Here is a 19,598-nt window from a genome sequence, read left to right as displayed (position 1 = left end):
AGCTCTTGATTTCCAGCCAGCCAGCTCTTCTCCGCAACACTTTCCTCCTGCACCCCATTTTCCCATGGAAAATTAGCAGCATGCTCTCTCCTCCAAGACATCATCTTTCCCCCTTCACCTACTGACTGCATCTCCCCAGACAAGGCTCTCACCTCACATGGAGTCACACTTTCTTGATGACGGAGGCTTTCTGACAACTTTGCCAGCAGCTAGTCTGTACTATCAAACTGCTGGTTCTGCTCCATTTTGTCAGACACCTGCCCTGACCATTTGCTCAAGCTGCCAGCTCTGCTGTTCTATCATCAGCTTTATTTCTTCCATGAGTGTTGCTGCTTCTCCCCTCTTTCTGGCTTCAGGTGCACCTCGCTCACAGGCCTTTATGGTAGTGAGACGTGGGCAACTTACAGCCACCAGGAACAATGCCTCATTACTTTCTACATATGGTGCATCAGGAAGATTTGGGGCACTACATGGCAACACAGGGTCTCAAACAAAGATGTGCTCTCCCAAGCCCACATTCCCAGCATGTTCATATTCCTATCTCAGCAACATCTATTCTGGCTTGCTCATATCTACAGAATGGAAGAATGAAGGATCCCCAAGGACATTTATTTACACATATATACAAGCCTGAGTCTACGATGAATTGGAAGCCTCCAGCTTTTCCCATAGGTGTTGTCCTGAGTTCAAGCAAACATTAGACATCCTGCCTGCTGCCCTGGCTTTCCTGCTCACATAACTCCTAACTGTGCACTCAGCAGCCATCTAGATTGCTTCTCCATCACTGCTTACTAACTGAAAATATTTTCCTGTCGAGCACAGAAAGGCAAACTGCAACCCTGAACTTCTACTCCTAGCCTTTTTATTCTACCCAACCCCAAGCTCAGCGATGGGCTTCAACCATTTTCCAGCTGCCACAGGATCTCTGCTTTGCTAATCGCCCATCTCTCTGCCCTTTTTTTTTTTACTTAAGGACTCAGACATTATCAGGCTGGCCTGGAAACAGGAAGCTGAGCCTCCAGCTATTAAAGGTCTGGTTTCCAGTTCAACTCTCCAAGCAGTGATTAATTTCTAGCACTTGCTAAATCCAGGCACCCACAAACCCTTAACAGTATCTTCTGCCTAGGATGAATCCAAAGAGGTGAGGCCAAGAAGGCAGATGCTGCATCATCGGAGAGCTGTCCCTCAGAATCCCTTTTGCTGCTGTATAGAACATGCTCAGCCAGAACTCTTTGGCTGTATGCTATTGGTTCCCCATAATCTTTTGTGACACTGCAGGGGCTTCTCTGATGCACCTTGTGCTTCACACCCCATAACCTTTGCCTATGCATATAGCTGATGGGAGACATGTGGGTCTACTGTAAACAGATCAGTACATCCAACTGGAAAGTATGCTACTTTGTCTTTTCCCTGGAATAAATTCTATCTTCCAGGGCCACATTCTGTCCTAGGCAACCTGGGGGGGGGCTGCATGCTAGTAGGAGGCAGAGGAAGAGGCAAACAGTGGGCAAAGCAGTAGATGAGATCATTACCTTTTGTGCATTCCAGCAACACAAAAAACAAGAGATTTCTACACGCATGTGCCTCCTCCATCCATGCAAGCAAAAGGCATCATAGTTCAAAGACAAAGGCCAGGCAAAAGCACTCAATGAAAGTGAAAGAGTTGGGCTAGAGGAGGAGCATGGTTTGAGAGAGTCCCAAGGGCCTTCTCCTCCATAGATTTATCTAATACTCTTTTAAAGCCATCCAACAACTGAATAACTGCACTATGGGATGGAGTACTTACTTTTGTCCATCCAGACTCTCCCAACATCAGCTTCATTGGATGTCCCCAAGTTCATATTATGAGAGAAGGAGAAATTTCTCCCCCCCCCCACTTTCTCTACTCCAGAACTGTAGATATAGGGCTCTTCCACACTTAGCTTTTGCCCCATGCTTTCTAGGCCCAAAAGGAAGTATTGGGGGGGGGCTTATTGTTCCAAGTGTGGCCTCACCATAGATTTGTACAATAGTGTTTTGATACTGGCAGTTTTATTTTCAATCCTTTGCCTAATTATCCCTAATGAAATAGGAGGGGGGTAGACTCTCCTGCAGTGAAGGCTGGTTGTTAGGGAGAATAGGGCACTGCCTTACCAAGCTCGTTCTACCTTCAGCCAACCCCCAGCTGCCCAGCTTCCTGCTTGCAACAGGGCCAGAGGGTGGCACTGGCTGTCAGCCTTCTCTTCCTCTATAGTCTCAATGCTGTCCTTTGTGGAACTCAACAGAGAGGAGCAGGATGGGGACAAAACTAGAATTAATTTCTTCTGACTGTCTTTGGCTCTGGATCCACCTATTGTTGTTGACCTTTCTGTCTTTCACCGGACAAGTCCCAAAGAGCATCAGGTACCAGTGCTCCCCTGCAAGAGTAGCACCTTCTACTCAGTGAAATTTAGCATGCATGTGTACGTGTGTGGATAATGTTCTGAAAAGTGAAATGATGTCATTTGACGTGTTGACTGCAACAATTCACCTGTATTCCTTTCCCCCCTTCCCTATTATTTCTTGCAGTACAATGGTTCCCGTCCAAGGCAGGAGTGGGAAATGTGGCACCCCACCCTCATTGCAGAAGCCCTCTTTGCAATATCAAACATTTTAAGCTCCTTGCGTCTCATCTCCCTGTTTACAGCAAACTCTCACCTGGGACCCCTGCAGATCTCTCTGGGACGTATGCTGCTAGATATTCTCAAGTTCCTATTTATTTATTGCCTGGTGCTGCTGGCTTTCGCCAATGGACTGAACCAGCTTTATTTCTATTACGAGACCAGTGCCTCGGAAGAACCCAACAATTGCAAGGGGATCCGATGCGAGAAGCAGAACAATGCCTTCTCCACGTAAGACTCCTTGCCTCTCTTCTGTTGGTTTGTTTTCCTTCTTCTTTCTGCTCCCTGAATGCTGCTGTTTCTCCCTGTGGTGGCCTTGCCATGCTGGCCACTGCTCCTGTTGGTGTTGCAAAAATTCCTTTATCTATTCATAGATGAGTGTCAGTCCATTTGTCAGGGGTTATGTAAGCCTGGCCTGAGTTATCTCAGACAGACAGTCTGCAGAAGGACAAAGCTGAACTTGAGCTTTGCAAGGGACTTGGCAAGGCAGCCGTCAGGGTGACAGGACTTTACACCCTGGCGCTATAATTCCCATTGTTAGTATTTGCCTATCACAAAAGAACAAAGCTGCAGGGACTCTCCAAGGGCTTATTCGGGGAGTAAATGCTGTCCTAAGTGTTTCCAGCGCTGCTCTTCATCAGGACTAAATCCTTAAAATGGTATATCCATTGTCAGTTAAATCACCGTAACATTCCTGTTATTGAGTCATGCAAAGAATACAAAATTGCTCAAAGGAAGTTGCCCTTTAAAAATCAGAGTCACTGTGTTTGACATTATAAGCTGTTTTCTTACAAGGGATCCTGGTGTGCTGTTCCTTTCTTAAAAGCTGTATTTTGTAATGTTCCGATAAGAACGTAAGAACCTGAACCCTGCAGGATCCAGCTAAACTGGCGTACTTCCCCCAACCAAAGAAACCCAAAGTAGAAAGGGAGGAGGAAGCATTCAGATCCGTTCATGTAAAAATCAGACAGCACCTGCCCAAAATTTATATGAGAACAAAATAATAATCATAACAATAATAATAACAACAACAAAACAACAACAACAACAACAACATATTTACATGCCACCCACCTGACTGGGTTGCCCCAGCCACTCTGGGTGGCTCCCAACAAAAAATAGTAAAAACACAAATACAACATCAAACACTAAAAACACAAGACCAAACTTGGCTGCCACCATCTAGCTTAAGACTGTCTGCACTGCTTAGCAGTGGCTTTCCTGAGTTCCCAGCCCTACCTGGTGATGCTGGAGATTGAATCTGGGACTTTCTACAAACAAAGCAGATGCTCTGCCACTGAACATCAGGAGAACCTCATTGCTGGATCAGGCTAAAGGGGCCCATTGAATCCAGCAGACTTTTCCCACTGAGGGCACACTCTCCCTACCTGCACTGACCAGCAACTGGAATTCAGATGCATGCTGCCTCTGACAGTGAAGATAGAACAAATCACCCTCATTGATAGCAGCCATTGATCCTCTTTGTATTTAATCCTCTTTTAAAACCATCCAAGTGGTTAGCCATCACTATATCCATAGTTTATACAGTGTGCAGAGAAGGACTTTCTCTGCACCTGAAGGACTTTCTCTGCACCTGTGCTGATTCTTCCAACATTCAGCTTCATGGGGTGGCCCCAAGTTCGTGCACTATATGCATTTCCTGTTTAGCCCTGTTTAGTACCTGCAGCTTTGTTCTCCTGAGATGTTCTTTGTCACCACTGCTGTGGCAAAAGCTCTTCTTGGGTTGATCAGTATTTGCATCAGCCTGGGCCACACTCCTTTGGGTCAACTCAGGTTATGCAGGGGCAGATGAGTAAACAGGCTTCAGGGACAATGGCATATCACATCGAGGGCTCTTTGCTCTTGGCCCAGGAGCCCATTTCCCCTTTTCTGCTTTTCTAACACTGTCATGACCTGGTACAGTCAGAGGCATGCAGCCTCAGAAGGTCAGTGCAGGTAGGCAAAGAGCCAAGGTCCAAATGCAGTTGCTGGTGTCTTAAGAGAGGATGGTGGTCTGATTCCAAGGAGGATTCCTTTCCTCAGAGACCAGTTTCTCCAAGTGGGGAACCAAGCATGGAGCAGTAGTAGTTATAGAGGGCTGCCTAGGCCACCTGTCTGACTGAGAGGACAGGGTTGTAGTACAGCAGCAAGGATAAGGTTGGAAGCTAGAGCTGTGCACAGCCCCCTCAGATCTGCCCACAGCTCTGATCTGAGGGCCCCCAATCAGGCCACCCACTCTACCCCCAAAGCAATTAGGGTCAAGGGGCTTACTAAACCCCATATGGTTGGGAGGAATTGGGTAAAGGAGGAGACACTATGTCACCTTTTTCCCTTGGCTGTGTGGGTTCTGTGGGGTGCTGCTCCTTAACGAGTGGCTTCTCCGCCTGTGGGGAAACCACTCGTAAGGATGAAGCAACCAGCAACACACAGGATTGAATCTTCCCAATAACCAGGTGATAAGCTGGAAGAGACTATCCTGCAGGATGCTGCTTCTTCATGAGCAGCTTCACTGCATGCAAGGAAGGCATTTGTGAAGGAACAGCAACTGGCACCGCACAAATTGAAATGTGAGGATTCAGTCTTGTGTGGTGCTGCTTCAGGGGGCAGGAAGAAGGAGGGGACTGACAGAAAGGGAAGGTTGGGTTGCCCCCACCCTTATCTTAACCCAACTTGGTAGGCCCTTCCATTTCATGGTTTCTCCTTCCCATCTCTGCCTAAAACCTTGGCCTCCCTGAAAACCCTAGATCTCTCTGGGCCACCCAACACAGCCTGTAGTGATATAGGACTGTCTCAACCCAAATCAGTTGGTGCCTGGAGCCCTCCAAATTAGCCCAATTTGGCTAGGACCTCATCCTAATCTGTTATACAGCCCTACTGGAAGCATCTAATTCCCAAGAGTTTTCCAGGTGGCGGCAGGGAGTAAAGCCAGAGTTAAAGAACCCAGGCCTTGTAACTCATGACTTGCAGAAGCATCTCTCAATTCCCTGTTCATGAGGCCCCACACTTGAAAATCCAAGAATGTTTGATTTATTAATGCTGTTTCTGTTCTTGAAATCCCCATTTCTTGACCAGGCTGCTTGATTCCCCAAAGTAAAAGCTATGAAACCCCAAATTTGATATTTAAATATTTTCACCATCTCACAATCCTCAATAGGATTGCCAACTTTTGAGTTCTGGAGTATGATTATGTGATTATTTTATTTTATTTTATTATACTAGATTTATATAGAGTACTGGGGCCCAAGGAATAGTCAGGGAATATAGCCATATACTTTTCAGAACCATGGATCATAATATTCTTCAGAAACATTTTGTGGAAGGCTTCAAAGGCTGAAGAACTGGGGAAAGGCCACAATGCTTGTGAAACTTGTTAATAAAAAAATCATTTAATAACTTTCACTCTACAATGGCTTCTGCTGCCATTTGTACACACACACAATTCCAAGCATGCCACCCGTATTTTCTAATTGCCCCATTCACATTACTTATCCAGGTTTTACCTTCTTTTAGCTCCCTGTTACTTCCTTTAAGAAAGTGGTCGGGAACCTCTGGTCAGTGGGTCAAATTAGGATCAATTGGGGTTATTTCCTCCAAACAGTGGCACTTGCCCCACTGCCAACATCTTATCTGTACCGAAAAGGAACAGTTGGGATCCTTAAAGTGTGTTCTTTGGCATGTAAGATGCTGACAGCAAGCCATGTTGGGATTGGTTGCAGTACAGAGTTTCCAGTTGGGAACTCCATAATGCAACCAATCTCTGTCCTAAGCAGAGCTTGCTGTAAGAGCTTCATTTATGCAAACTTTTAAAGGTAAATTGCAGAAATCTTGCTCCATCAATCAGTAGTTGCACCTGCAGTAGTGACCACACACCAGTGCTACCAGCCAGGAAGGCAAAAGGTGGCAAGTGGTCATATTCACAGGGATACTGATCCCCACTCCCCCCCAGTAGAGCCATTTATCCATCATTGCCATGCCATAAACTGATTACCTAGCTCTGAAATTTTAGAACCACACAGATGCATCATCATTATCTTAATCACCATCGCTCACAGCAGCATTCGTCTAGTTCTTGTCCTCCTAAGTGCTTTACATGCATTTTGGGTTATCCTTATAACAACACAGTATGGTAGTGTTATGCAACAACACAGTATGGTAGTGTTATGCACTCCACACTTCCCTATTCAAGTTTAAAAATTCAGAGGTAGTGCTTCGGAGTTTTGTTTCCTTTGGATGAGAGTTGCCTTCATAATCACTAGGTATTTGCAAACATAAAAACAGAACCAATTGGAAGCAAGTGGGCTCCCAAAAACAAGCAACACAACCACTAATCCAACATCAGATTCCCAAAGAGCTGCAGCCGAACAATACTGGGTTCAGTTTTAGCCAACACCAGCTGAAAACTCTCAGCCTTCTTTCACTGCATAAATTCAAGCAATCTCCCTCCTTGATTGCTCTCTGTCCCTCCTTACAGACAGCATCATCTTCCAAAGGCTAGAGCCATCAGGGAACATCCATCTCTCTTGATAAGTCCCTTGTCACCCATCATGTTTGTCAGGCAAAATGGCAATAGGCCCATTCAGGCTAATCAAGACAGCCAACCTTATAACACCAGACTAGAAGCATTATCTTCACATTACAGACAGGAGCTGGGGCAGCGGGATAGATAGTGGCTTGCTTAAGGCCGCCCATTGAATCAATGGCTGAGCACAGATTTTAAACAGGGATATGCAGCTTAGAGTTTATGCATTCAGTTGATAGATTACAGTATCTCTGTCTCAAAAGCCTATATTGGTCTTGTTGTGCTGAAGGCAGCCCGTCGGCATTTGAGTTTTCTGTACTCCAGCGATCTTCCTGGAGACCTATGTTTCTGGAGAAGATGTACCATGAACTCTTGTACTGTGCTGCCATGGAGCCACACGGCTTGAATCCTGACATTTCATTATAACTATAAAAAGCCATTTTCGTATCTCCAAGAAGGGCGTCAACACACAATAAAGAGCTTAAGAAAATGTACGGTGAACCGCTTGACAGCAACAACACTCAATGACTTGACGACAGCCTTTGAACACTCACAAGCCAACTCCGCAAACACAGGAAAACTGCCGCATAAGGCAATGTGAGGGGGCTCAGACTCTGGGGAGGGGGGGAGATTTGTAGGAAACAAAGAAGCAGCAGGGGGAGACCATTAGAGTGGTAGTCTCTTTACAGGCGAGGAGAGAGCGCGGCAATTGCATTTTTGTTGGAGCCTCGCTTCAGAAGCTCACTCTACCTTGTCTTAAAAGCTGAAACAGTCATTATTAACACCCCTGGTGCCAAGTGACATTTGGCTCTTCGAACAGATGCTCAGCATGAATAACTTGCTAAGAACGGGCAGCCTGCAAAATAAGAAATTATATCTGTGGGCCGGTGTGAAGGAGCGGCATTGCAATGGGTTTGCAATCGGCCCCCAATGCCACTTTGAGTTTGCTGCATTTAAGTCACCCTTAATGGAAGAATGCAGCTGAGCGGCTTCCGTTGACTCCTCTTGGATCTGAAGAGTAGCAGCTAATAAGCTCTAGTTCTATAAGAGACTCAGGCAAGGGCTCTTGTTCCTGTTTGCACAACTTGTTTAAAATAGGACACCGTCGTACTCTTTGTTATTGCTTCCTGAAGGATAGTCTTAATCCTTTTCCCCCCCCCTTTTTTTCTGGAGAGATCCACCTCCTGGAACAGTAATATTCTGTCGTGACAAGCAGGAGGTCAAACCATTAATAAATCTAGCTTTATGGTCTGGCTTTCCTGTTCTTGGCAAATTCTCCCTTGCTTTGATAGGCCATCTGCAAAATATATTTGCAACAGAGCTGTGGGTCAGAACATTAAACACACAGGGACTGCAGAAAGCTATAATGTCACATCTAATCTTCCCCTGGCCATCCACAATGAAGGGCAATGCTTAAGCCAGTTTTTGCCAACCTGATGCCCTCCAGTTAGTTATTCATTCATTCATTCATTCATTCATTCATTCATTCATTTATAGTTTAATTAAAACTTTTCAACATACAATAAAAAGCAGAAACTAAACAAGAAAGAAAGGAAAGAAAAAACTCCCATCAGCCCTGGTGGGAACTGTAGTCCAAAACTTCTGGCAGGCACTAGGCCAGTGGAGGCTGGTTTAACCCATAATAGTGCTGCATCCATTGGCAGAGAGGAAGTAGGGGACTGCTGAAAATTACAACATATAGCCTCCTCTTGCTCATCAACTGCATAAAGAACAGGACGGTGCTGCATGCCTCCTTCCTTCCATTGGCAGGAGAAGTAGGGGACTGGTCACATTTAATCTCCCCTTGGATACCTACAACTTAAAGAACAGCTCTTAACTCACTAAAGTGCTGTGTGTCTCCCTGCTTCCATTGGCTGAAAACATTACCCTGTGGCCATCGTCAACGCACTTAACCCATTAGAGCACTATGCATCCTCTCTGCATCCATTGGCAGCGAGACAGTGGGGAACTGCACATTCCAACAACACAGGGACATGGGTAAAGGTATGGTAGGATTAAAATGTGCCCTTGCTGATGTACTTCCAGTCATTGATTGCTGTCATAGGTTGGTGGCAGTAGCAGGCAAGAATGGGCAAGCATCCCCTCTGGAAAAAATTACTCTTCCTTTTCCAGAACATTATTTCCATCATAGTTTTCCTATGCACAGCAGGGTGTACTCCTTCAAACCTACTTTAACCTCTCTCTTCTTTCCCTCCACCTTCCTTTTTTGGTAGTGCCATCCCTGGTAATAGGAAGGAAGAGCCTGCCTTTCCCTTCACACCATTTTTGTGTGTGAAGTGTGACGGATAACTGGAATGGGTTTTGTTCCAAAGCCAGTAAAAAGTAGAAGCTAACTGTGCTATTGAAATGAGATCTGACAGTCACTTTGCTCTGGGTATCTTTAGAAGGCAGCTGCAGTTTGATTCCCCCCCCCCCCCCGGCTACTGGAAGTTTAGTCTGTAGTTCCTGTGCTAGCTAAATAGATCTGCTGTGAACTCCTTGAAATGTACTTGCGTTTTGTCAAATTTAGGCCAAATTTTCCCATTTTCCAAGTGTTAAGCTAAGGGCCAAACTGCACATTATTATTGTAGCTGTTGTTGTTATTTCTTTACTGCCCTTCCTCCCATAGCAGCCCAGGGTAGTACAGTGCACAGCAACACTATAATAAAACATCAAAAAGCATCAAATGAAAACAATGAAAAACTTCATTTTTAAAACAAAAATTCCAAATATACAGATCAAAACAGATTATTGCTATTATTGTTTGTATTTGCACCCTACAGGACAGTTTAGTGCACACACCAATGCTAAAATGAAAAGATCACCTATCAACAGGTCAAAATGTCTAAAAACTGCCTATCGAAAGCAATAAACCCAAATTAGCATAGAAATCCACCCTACCATCTGCTGGATCCTACGAGATACTTACATACAAGAAGTCTGGACAAATAGGCATCAGTTTAATTGATGTCTGAAGATTATCAATGTGGGGGACAAATACAGCTCCCTAGGGAACAAAAATTACATAATAAAAAACAAACCAATATTCCCCCCTCCCACAAAAAAAAACCACATTAAAAACGATATAGAATGTTAATCAGCTGAAGTCAAAGGTCTGGTTAAAGAGAAACATTTTCATTTGGCACCTTAAGATATGTACTGCAGGTGCCAGGTGACCCTCCCTGGGGAAAGCATTCCACAAACAGGGAGCAACTGCAGAAAAGGCCAAGTCTTGTGTTGCCACGCTGCAGATCTTTCTTGGGAGGAGGCATGTGATGAAGGGCCTCAGATGAACAGCTCAGGACCGCAACACCTCAACAAAGACCACCACTCTCCATATGAACCTACCTGGGCCTTGAGATAACCACCTGAGGCCCTTCTTCATGTGCCTCCCCCATGAAAGGTCCATAGGATGGCAACACGAGAACAGGACTTTTCTGCAACACCTCCCCGTTCATGGAATACTCTCCCCAGGGAGGTTTGGCTGGTGCCTTTGTTATAAATCATAGCTGCCAAGTTTTCCCTTTTCTCGCGAGGAAGCCTATTCAGCATAAGGGAAAATCCCTTAAAAAAAAGGGAGAACTTGGCAGCTATGTTATGAATACACCTTTAGGCGCCAGGTAAAAATGTTCCTTTTAAACCAGGCTTTGGGCTGATTGACATCCAATGCCCTTTTAAATGTATTGTGGAAGGGGGGGTGTTATTGGGTCATTTTGTTCTTATTTTTATTATGTATTTTGTAGTTTTATATTGTGGTTTTATGTTGTGAACTACCTTGAGATCCATGGGTATACAGTGATATACAAATCTGACAAATAATAACATGATGGCGATGAGGATCACAATTGGGGTGCCACCAATTGAGAAGGCCCTGTCTTGGGTAACCACCTCACAAGCCATAGCTGGTGATGGAACCACAAATTGTTCTTCCCCTATTGATTTCAAATCGCAGGCCAGCAGGTAGTGGAGAAATACATTCTGCCAAGTTCATAGTGCAGCACAGTGATAGGATCTCCCCCCCCCCCCCGCCTTAAAGCAGAGGTGAGGGAAAAGTCTGAATATGTTTATAGCAGTGGCACTGGGGGAGGAGCACATAACTCTCCCCCACCCCACATACCGTTTTCTTGATCAAAAACAGCCCTCTCTGTGAAGCTACAGGGGGATATTTCAGCATTAAGAAGGAGAACAGGGGAATATATTCTTTGTGTACCTCCTCCACAAGAGGACCAAAGGGTGGCAACATGAGAACGGACCTTTTCTGCAGTGGCTTCTGATTTGCAACATACTCTCCCCAGGGAGGTTCAGATGGTGCCTTCATTATACACCTAGAGGCGCCAGGCAAGAACGTTCCTCTTTAACCAGGCCTTTGGCTGATGGACATGATCCAATGTTCTTTCAAAATGTGTTGTGGAAAAAGGGATTATTGGGTTGTATTTGTTTATATTTTTATTATGTATTTTGTGGTTTTATATTGTATTTTTTGTGTCTATGGGCATAGGGCGGTATGCAAATGTAATAAGTAATAATAATAAAAACAAAAACGCATCAGTTGGGAAAAGGACTAACCTACCCACCGCAGCACCGCTTCTCTGATAGACTTTGGAACCCCTATTCTGCAGCTGCTTTTAAATAAAAACATTGGGAGCTCTTCTGAATAATGGACAAAGGAAGAAGTAGAGAAGGGACAGGCTGGCAATTTGCATATTTTTCCATGGGTCTTGGGGAAAGAAGGTAAAATATCTGGTTATCACATAAGGACAAGGATGGAGGAGAACTTTGTTTTAAATGAATTTATACATGGAATGTGGTGGCTCCAGTCTCCTCGAACTTTGCATGCATCGGGTGTACTTAGGGGTTGGTGAGGTTAGCTCCTGCCAAGGGTGCAAACTCGGGGTGGGTGGGTGCAAAAACCATGCCTCTCTACTCTGGCACAAAGTGGCTAGAATCCTGACCTGGTCGCTCCTCCACTGTTCGGGCGGTGGAACAAATACATCTCCTTGCCAAGGGCACAAGGGAGGTGAGATACACCTCTGATTGTCAGGTGTGTTTAAATTAATTTGTCAGGTGTGTTTGATTAATTATATGAAAAATTGAGGATCTCGGAGTTGGCATTCAACAACATCTGGGGCGCCCTGGATTCTGCCATCCCTGCTTTAAAACATCTGGAGTATTCTCGAAGGCAACAGCTTTGATCCTTAGCATGCCTCTCTCTGTGTACTTAAAATAAACGAAGGCTTTAAATGTCCAACCAGCAATGACAAATGTGGCATTCCTCTTTTGCAGGCTCTTTGAAACTCTACAGTCACTCTTTTGGTCTGTGTTTGGTCTGCTGAACCTCTACGTCACTAATGTGAAAGCCAGGCATGAATTCACAGAATTTGTTGGGGCCACCATGTTTGGCACGTACAACGTCATCTCCCTAGTGGTCTTGCTAAATATGCTCATAGCAATGATGAATAACTCCTACCAGCTCATAGCAGTAAGTCAACTGATGGACTTTCTTTATTATTTTCTTTGAAATATGCATTTTGTGTATATACGTGTGCCTGTGTGGAAGAGGGACAGAAAAGTGAGATTCTGCCTGGCACCCAAGAAACTTCAGCTGCAGGTTGGAGGCAGAAAAGTCACCCTTAGGGAAACATGAAAGTCTGGATTCTTTATATCCCTCCCTTTGTAACATTGAGCAATTGACCCTTGAGAATCACCTGACTTCTGAAGCAAAGAGTAACATGGATTGCTGTTGCAAGCTGAAGATGAGAACGACTTATGACCCCACCTTCTTCTGGCCAAAAGCAAAAAGTCGAACAGGACCTCATAGTTAAATGTATGCAGGGCTGGCCCAAGACATGTTGGTACCTGAAACAAACCACAAAAATGGTGCTCCCCGCCCCACCAGGGAAGAAGGAGTGAGTGGAGATCTACATCAGGAACGTGGCAGGAGGGTGTCAAATCAACCTTACTTGGCAGTTGAAGTGGGAATCAAAGGCCATCACAGGGCACTCTGAATAATGCAGGGCCAGTACAGAGCCCAGGAAATCCCCGAGGGCAGCTCCCACCATTTCCTTCCTGCAGTGGGAGAAAATCAGCAGCACCTCCTATTCACTGAGAGGCCACTGTAGAGGCGGAATCAGGGGTGGGGAGCTGCTGAGGTGGTGACACATCCAGCCTTCAAGGAGTGTGCCACAGCTCTTGTTGCAGCAGCAGCTGCAGCAGCGGACAATGAATCCTGGCACCTGAGGCAGTTGCCTCATGTTGCCTCATAGTATGTAAATGTACACATAGAATATGCTGGAAATTCCCAGATCAGTTGCTGTGTTCTCAGATGACACAGATCATTGCAGGGGGTTGGACTAGATGACCCCCAGGGTACCTTCCAATTCTACAATCTTATGTTTGACACTTCCTAAAAATGGACAAAGAGAAATGCCTTGGAGAAAGAGAGCTTGCTGCCGTAGATACCTCAGCCATTGGTATGAGATGAGGTTTGCATCAGAAATTACAAATGCCTACCAGTGAATTGAATGCTGCTCAACTGCCCCCTTAGCATCCGTCTGCCATGCTTCAGGCAGACTACTAGTTCTCTCTATCTCTCTTTCACACACAGCACTGCGTGAATATTCTTGTGTTTACCTGTTCATTCATTAATGTATTAATTTAACAATGGAGAAGGGAAATCAAAACCAGGGGTTGAGAAGAGGTGTTTTTTCATGACATCACAGAAGTTCTGCCAATCAGTGCTGATTACAATTCACTTCTGTTCTGGGGATTGAGACTGTCTTGTTCGTTTCTTGGTAAGATCACAGAAGGTCAGTAAAACACTGCTGCATGCAGTTGGTGCCTCTTATTGGATTAAGGGTGTGTGTTTCTTGGTAACATCATAAAAGGTAAGCCAATCATAGCTGCATGCAGTTGGCTTCATTCCAGGGATTGAGGGTGTTTCTTGATGACATCACAGAAGGTCAGCCAGTCAATGCTGTGGGCTTCTACTGCAAGACCAAAAATACATGCTGGTTTGTTTGTGTTTGCCCACCATTCGCACTTAGAGAGGAATAGAATATGTTTGAACTTAACACAGTGAGACTTGCTTCTAATCCGTTATCACAGATATGTTATGCCAGGCTTCTCCCTATTATGAGATTCTATACCAGGGGTCAGCAAACTAAGGCCCGTGGGCTGGATCAGGCCCAATTGCCTTCAGGATCTGGCCCGCGGACTGTTCATGGATCGGTGTGGGGAGTCTGTTCATTCGGGCTACGTCTTTTTTTCTTGCGCCATTCCATTTCCCCCCCACACACACACACCGTGGCGGTGCCTCCTCCCTCCCTCCTCCTGGCTTCTCTCCGCCCTGCCAAGAGGAGGAAGAGGGCTGGGCTGAGCTGGCTGAGCACTATTTTAAGCAGCCCCTCTCAGGAGCCAGCCCTTTCATGCCGCTCATCTTCCCTCTGCCATCACCACCCTGGTGCTCCTGTGGGCCAGAGAGTAGAGCAGATGAGCTCGCTCTGCCTACTCACGAGAAGCAGTGGCGGCGGCGGCAGCAGCCCCAGTGCAGTGGCTGGGGGTGGGGAATGGGGAGGACTACTTGCCCCCCTTGTCTCTTCTTCCACCCCCACCCCCCGGTGCTGCTTCTCCGGCCTGCCACAAGGTTTGAGGGATAATGGACCGGCCCACGGCTTTAAAAAATTGCCAACCCCTGTTCTATACCTACTAAGTTGCTTCCTGGAGGTCCTGCTAGTGCAGGGGTAGCCAATGGTATCCCTGAACATTGGCAATACTGAGTGGGACTGATGGGGAGTTGAATTGCAACATCTGGAGAGCATCATGTTGGTGACCACTTGGGTAGAGAGAAAGAATCAAAAAGTACCTGGTGTGACTCTTCCCTCTTCCTTACTGGATGATTTTAGAGAAGCCTCAGTCTCAGCCTTCCTTCTGCAATATGGGGATAACAACACAAAACTCCATTATAGGATGGTAATTTTAAGGATATTGCTAAGATATTGTGATACTGTAATGCATTTTCTACAAGCTAAAAGTTATATACAGTATTATGAAATTTCCAATGAAATTCCAGAATAGCAAGATAAACTTCATTTTCCTCCACAAGCTAGAGAATAGGAATGAACATGAGTCTTGCAAGAGAGCTACCCTAAAACCATCCTTATTTCAATGCCTGACGGCTTGCTTGCATACCTTAAATGCAGAACTGGGCAAGGCATCCTGTACTCTTGGTGACTTTGGGCATCTGGCAGGACTTCAAGAACAGACAAAAGAAATACAATTCTCCCTCTATCCCTCCAAGTGACCTGGAAAGAGCACCTGGCTCTGATTCATTATAGCCCTGACGTTGATGTACAGGCAACCCTGAAGAGATGCTAAATCTTGGGAGAAAGATCATTAAGCTCTTTGGAATAAAACAGAACATACACATTAAGCCTCTGTGGGTTTTAGACCTTGTGGAGTGATGATGGAATGTTATCCCTACCTAAGAGATAACTGCAAAGGCACCAGTCCACATCTGTGTCTTTCAGGCAAGGTAGACTGAGTGGTATCTGTACAATTTTACTGGGGGCACTGTCCCTGCACTACGGTAGTTAGCAAACTTAAGGAGTTATTTGGTCTGATCTTCCCTGTTCTGCAGTGCCACCCTCATAATGGGCAAACAGAGTACTGCAGCTTATCAACTAATCCTGACCTGAGTGCATTATTAGCAGGAGTGCCCAACAAGACCAACAGCAGGCACAACAGTCAAGAAAGCAGTTTCTGCATGTGCTGTAGAGAGAAGTGAGGGGCAGATGGAGCTCATCAACCTGGGAAGGTAGTTCATCTAGAAGAAGGAAAACCCTGATCTGAAACCTCCGCTGCCTTGCAGGGTATCTTCCAAGGGAAGAAAGGACTAAGGACAAAATCCTACACAAATCCAGAGTCCCTAAGACGGTTGGATACTACCTTATATGCCACCTCCTGGCAACTCCTGCAGCTAAGCTGTTGCCAAACGTATTGCTCTGCTTTCCTTTGGATCACACCCAGTGAGGCTGAGGGTAGGGGGTCTTGTCGTCTGGGCAGCCCAGGACCTCCATACACACTGCCCAGGCGTGCATACCAAGGGGGTCACTTTGATGCTGCTAACACAGGAATTTGGTTTCACCTCCGGAGGCACGCTCCATTGTTCTTTGAGACAAATGCCATCAACAATATGTGCACATATTTTCCCTTTAAACAGAACTCGAAAGCTTAATCCCTATTTAAAGCCTGCCCTGTTTTGCCATTGTCTTTTGGTTCTGCATTCTAAGATCTTTGTCTACCTTTTCACCTGATGGCTGTTTGCTGGTTGCACATTGTAGTGATGGCACAGAGCGGCTGAACAAGACCCAATAAGAGAAGCAAGCAGCATAACCCCTGCCTAGCTTAAGGGGAAAGGCAGCTTACTGAACTGCAAGATTTTTTCTCTCACTCTCCTTTTTGGACAAAAGCTATTTTAAACTTCAGTAGCCGTCTGCTCCCTTCAGGGCACCTTGAGGCAATGTAATTATTGAGCATTTCACTGCACCAACCTGTATTTATCTTCTCTTCTCATAGAGTCAAAATATAGTCAATATTCAAATACAGAAATCAGTGGCTAAGAAAGCAAAATGCCGCCTTATGCTGTGCTTCAGTGATAAACTGATACTGAGGGGCTTAGTCAATCAGCTGAGATCAAGTCCTGTAGTAGCAATCCCAGCATCAGGATATCTCCTCACTATGGGCTTATCCACATCTAGCTTTTGCCCTACTTTTTCCAGGCACAGGTGCACACTTAAAATCTCTGTGTCCGAGTGGTTTTCTTTGCTCTGAGCTTACTCTGCAAAAACTTGCTCTTTAAAACTCAGTTGGAACAAATTCAGGTTTCCTGTGGTTTGCCGCTTGCTCCAATCGAGCTTTAAAAAGTGGTTTTTCACAGGGAAAGCTCCAGAACCTAAAAAAAGGACACAGAGCAGGCAGTGCCTAGAAACAGCAGAGGAATTGTAAGTGTGGATAGGTCCAGTGTTTTCTGCAAGGATAGATTTCCTCATCTCAATATTTTCAAGGCATGACAGAAATAGATTTGCATTTTGAACACAGATGAAAATTGTCATGATGTCTAAAAGCACAGTGGGATTTATCTCCATGTGGTAGGGATGGCCAAGTGAATCTATTACTCATCATCAGCAACAATGCTTGTAATTATAAGACTTCCTCCAGACTGAAGGCATTATTCTTTGATGTCTGGTTTGGCAACTTGGGAAAGGGTTCTCTATGCTCCTGGTTACTCCAAGAATTCTAAGTGTGTGCCTATACTCATTCATAAAAATGCACTTCTTTCAGTGTTACCAACTGCAATAGATTCAGTTGGGCATTTTCTTTCTTCAGTTGCAAAGACATCAAATATGACATTTGCTGCAGTGCACCTATGGGGACTAAATTTGGGCTCTCATAAGAACATGTGATGGGGTGAGCTCCCATTGCTTGGTCCCAGCTCCTGCCAACCTAGCAGTTCGAAAGCACGTCAAAATGCAAGTAGATAAATAGGAACCGCTACAGCGGGAAGGTAAATGGCGTTTCCATGTGCTGCTCTGGTTTGCCAGAAGCGGCTTTGTCATGCTGGCCACATGACCTGGAAGCTGTATACCGGCTCCCTCGGCCAATAATGTAAGATGAGCGCGCAACCCCAGAGTCGGTCACAACTGGACCTAATGGTCAGGGGTCCCTTTACCTTTACCTTTTAAGAACATAAGAGCCTGGTGGATCAGGCCAGTGGCTCATCCTACTCTCACCAATGCCCATGGGAAGCCCATAAATAGGCCACAAACACAACAGCACTCTGCCCACCTGTGATTCCCAGGAACTGGTATTCAGTGGACAATGCCTCTGATGGCTATTGTAGAACATTGCCGCTGTGATTATGAATTTGCCCAATTCTCTTTTAAACCCATCCTAACTGGTTGCCATCACTGCTTCCTGGAGGAGTGAGTTCCATAGTGTGCTGCCTTTTCTTCTTTGTTAATGTTTTCATTTACAACACATGTTTGTGTCTATTTATGAACTGTCTGATTTGAGCACTTTGGCATCTCCTAAATTGTTGGAGGGAATTTTTTTGTCTTCTCAGAAAGCTAAATCCATGACTGCTGTTTATAAATACTTTTTTTGCCCTTTGTAAAGCGGGTGCGCAAGAACTGGAGAGTTGCGGGATAAGGAATTAAAATATGCTGTACATGCTAAACAACGGAAAAATGTTTAGAAACTATAAGGAATGTTGCTTTAGATTTGTAACTGAGACTGATTCAGCAAAAAAAATATGTTTTAGGTATATCTGTACAGGAAGGCACTGTCAAATATAGATAGATACTGAAAATGCCTCATTGGAGTAGGGGATGTGGGCATGTCCAGTGGTACATTCTTTTTGCTTTCAATATCTATTTTGGATTGGTGAAATCTTTAATATTTGCAGATATTCAAGCACTTTTAAACTATATTCCTGTAGTATGGAGGTTAATAACACAGCAACAAAAGTGGATTCTGAATGGCAAAAATGACATAAGGAGAGCCTACTGGATCAAACCACTTCTGGTCCAGCATCCTGTTCTGTGGTGGCAAACCAGATGCCTGTGTGAAACCCACAAGCAGGATCCGAGCACAAGAACACTCCTTGCCCATGTGGTTTCCAGCAACTGATATTCAGAAGCATACTAAATCTGACAGGTAGAATGTAACCATCAGGGCTAGTAGCTGTTGATAGCTTTCTCCTCCCTGACTTTGTCTAATCCTCTTTTAGAATCGTCCAAGTCAGTGGCCCTCACTGTTTCTATCATGTACTTAGCCAAGGCTTTCTCTTTCTCTCAGACTACACACACACACACACACACACACACACACACACACACACACACTGTGAGGAAAACAAAACTGACCTTCCATGCATGGTTGTGATAAGGACTGCAACAAATTTCTATGGACCCATGAGAGCACCATACTAGTGTTGAGTATTATTCATTATCCGTGCCCAGAGATGTGTGACTGGTTCAGAGGCTTCTAGATCCCTTTGTGCTCCTGAAGACGCACACACACCTCATTCTTCCTGGTACTATCCAAGGGGCAAACCTTTTTCTTTCTTTTTAATCGTTAGCAAGTTCATAATTATATCCCACATACTCACCAATGCTTTTGACATGTGAGTACTGCATTTGCCTTCAGAATTTCCTCTGGGGCATCAAAGACATGTCAAGCGGCATCCTGAGCAATGGAAGGATCTCGCTGTGCAATCTGGCTCTGCATACCTCACTGGAGTCTAAGGAGGCTTAATTGTTTCCCTGAGAGCACGAGGACGTCATGCATGTGATGAAGAAGAACAGTCTCTTTCCTTTCTTTTCCTTTTCCTCTCTTTAGCCTAACTATATCTCACCTGTAGACTTGAACTGAGCTTTTAATAT

At 45.1% G+C, this 19,598-nt stretch overlaps 1 protein-coding gene across 1 annotated transcript in view; it reads left to right on the top strand.

The window, feature by feature from the left end:
* TRPC5 (transient receptor potential cation channel subfamily C member 5) overlaps positions 1-19,598 on the top strand; it is a 166,633-nt gene that overhangs the window by 124,441 nt on the left and 22,594 nt on the right. The window contains exons 6-7 of the mRNA XM_035112475.3: positions 2,548-2,870; positions 12,442-12,637. Of these exons, the coding sequence (XP_034968366.1) occupies positions 2,548-2,870; positions 12,442-12,637 (519 nt within the window). The remainder of the gene's footprint in view (positions 1-2,547; positions 2,871-12,441; positions 12,638-19,598) is intronic.

This window comes from Zootoca vivipara, chromosome Z2 (assembly GCF_965207765.1).
Source record: "Zootoca vivipara chromosome Z2, rZooViv2.hap1.1, whole genome shotgun sequence".
In the NCBI taxonomy this organism is placed as follows: Eukaryota; Metazoa; Chordata; class Lepidosauria; order Squamata; family Lacertidae; genus Zootoca; species Zootoca vivipara.
This window is presented reverse-complemented; position numbering and strand designations above follow the sequence as displayed.